This window comes from Sinocyclocheilus anshuiensis, unplaced genomic scaffold, assembly GCF_001515605.1.
Source record: "Sinocyclocheilus anshuiensis isolate Anshui unplaced genomic scaffold, SAMN03320099.WGS_v1.1 scaffold1948, whole genome shotgun sequence".
Classification (NCBI taxonomy): domain Eukaryota; kingdom Metazoa; phylum Chordata; class Actinopteri; order Cypriniformes; family Cyprinidae; genus Sinocyclocheilus; species Sinocyclocheilus anshuiensis.
The window spans coordinates 50,541-52,530 of NW_015555827.1; the positions used below are offsets into that span (position 1 = coordinate 50,541).

General features: G+C 39.6%; 1 protein-coding gene across 2 annotated transcripts in view; it reads left to right on the top strand.

Moving 5' to 3' along the window:
- Positions 1-1,990, top strand: part of LOC107675326 (collagen alpha-1(II) chain-like) — a 41,712-nt gene that overhangs the window by 4,104 nt on the left and 35,618 nt on the right. For both annotated transcript variants that reach the window (XM_016469624.1, XM_016469625.1), the window contains 3 exons: positions 1,181-1,197; positions 1,505-1,537; positions 1,804-1,836. In XM_016469624.1, coding sequence (XP_016325110.1) covers positions 1,181-1,197; positions 1,505-1,537; positions 1,804-1,836 — 83 coding nt within the window. The remainder of the gene's footprint in view (positions 1-1,180; positions 1,198-1,504; positions 1,538-1,803; positions 1,837-1,990) is intronic.

Consider the following 1,990-nt stretch of genomic DNA (forward strand, 5'->3'; position numbering starts at 1 on the left):
GTGTTATTGTCGGAATATACAGGTCTGACATATTTTAGATCCATTACGAGATGCAGCGAGGGTAAACGACAACGGGCCACCAACGTCTTTAAAATAACAGTACATTTACGCTGAAGCATTAACGGTTGTTAGGAGTTTCCAAAACCGTTCCTGGAGGGTCTCTGTCCTGCAGAGTTTAGCCCCAGCCCTAATTAAACACACCTGAAGCAGCTCATCAAGGACTTCAGATTCACTAGAGACTTCCAGGCAGATGTGTTGGAGATGTACTCTGTAGGACAGAAACCCTCCAGGATTCCGGATTGAACAGCCCTGATTTATCTGCATACTGTCAGCAGCTTCTCTGCTCCTCTTTCATTACATTAATGTGCCATGCAGACAAACGCTTCAGGATAATCAAATCTTTTTGTTTAGCCAGTAATTCTTAAAGTAGGAATACAGGTAACCTAAACGTGCTTCATGACATTAATGAGCGTTACTTTGTGACATCACAAAATAGACAAAGCTAAGCTTATAACTACTCATTAACTTATGCACAAAGAATGTAACATAATCTTTCACTGTTAAGTAAAACTACATAGTACATCTGATGTTTTGATCTTGGTTTGTGGCAGATTCACAACAGCTGAATGCAAACAATAGCATTATAATTAGAACAGTCCAAAAATCATGTAAACAGTTTCGAAAGCACCCTGAGTGACTCGCTTTAATCAATTCTCACTAACTCATTACACAGCAATTTGCGGAAACAATCATTCTTGCTAAAAACCCATAGATTTGTGCGCATGTCTGAACATGTAAGTCGCTGGTAAACAGAGAACCGTCTCAGATGATGCCTGTGGGAATTCAAGACAAAAACAGTGAAATCATTAGATTCATAATCACTCTAAAGTGCCTGAATACATGCATTGGTTCCAGCTGCACTGTTTACAGTGAAAATATAGTCTATATAGAATATAGAATATAGAAGCTCTGACAGTGTGCTGCAGTTAGAAGTCTTCAAGACTCCGACTGTGATGGTGGAATCTGAACTGGCTGAAATGAATGCAGTGGATATGACCGCTTCTTTTTTTGACCAGTAAAGTCATTTTCGATCTGCCAACAAAAACAGAACTTAGGTTTGCTTTTATATGGTACTCTTTTAACACTCTGTTTTTTATCTTTCATGCCGTGATAATAACAGGCTTGCCAGGTGCTAAGGTGAGTCTGTGTTTAATGTCTGTTTGAAAGTGTTGTAGATTATGATTAAGTCTCAGGTTCATCCTGTCTAGAGATGCTGTGTTTGGTCTGAAATGTTAGTTAATGTGTGCATGTGTGTGACGTAGAAGTCAATCTCTTAGGCCATGCTGTCTCTGTACTACTGTATTTTCAAGTTTAATCAGAATAATGCCATTGAAGATGTGACCGCAATAGCATAGTGATTTTGAAAGGGTCATAATTTCTTGCTTTTTTAAGGAAATATTTTCTCTAATGTGGCTAATATCATAATTTCCCCATTGTGCAACAGGGACAAAAGGGGGAACCAGGAGACATAACAGATGTAAGCTTCAGACTTTTATCAATGATGTGTGTGTGCTGTCACTGGATTTACAGTGGCAGACACAGTTGAGGTGTGTGTGTGTGTGTGTGTGTGTGTGTCAGCTACTTCACCCTGAAACTGCCACAGTGATCCGTCAACACGGCACTAATGAAGTCTGACAGATTTCTCAGTGGATTCTGTGGATTTTATCTTCTTCTCGTGTTTGTTTGAAATGGTAAAGCCTCTCCCAGTAATTAACACTGACGCTCTATTGATTTTTCCCCCAGGTTGTGGGACCGAGGGGACCAGCCGGTCCTATGGTACAAAAACTTTGGCATTCTTGTGTAGTTTGCCCTCAGTTCATGTATGGGTAAACTGTGATCTTTTCTTATTATCTCTCTAACTCGCAAGCATTATAATGTCAGATTTATAATGTCAAACCTGACATTATGACCTGTTTTAAAGCCCCCTGAT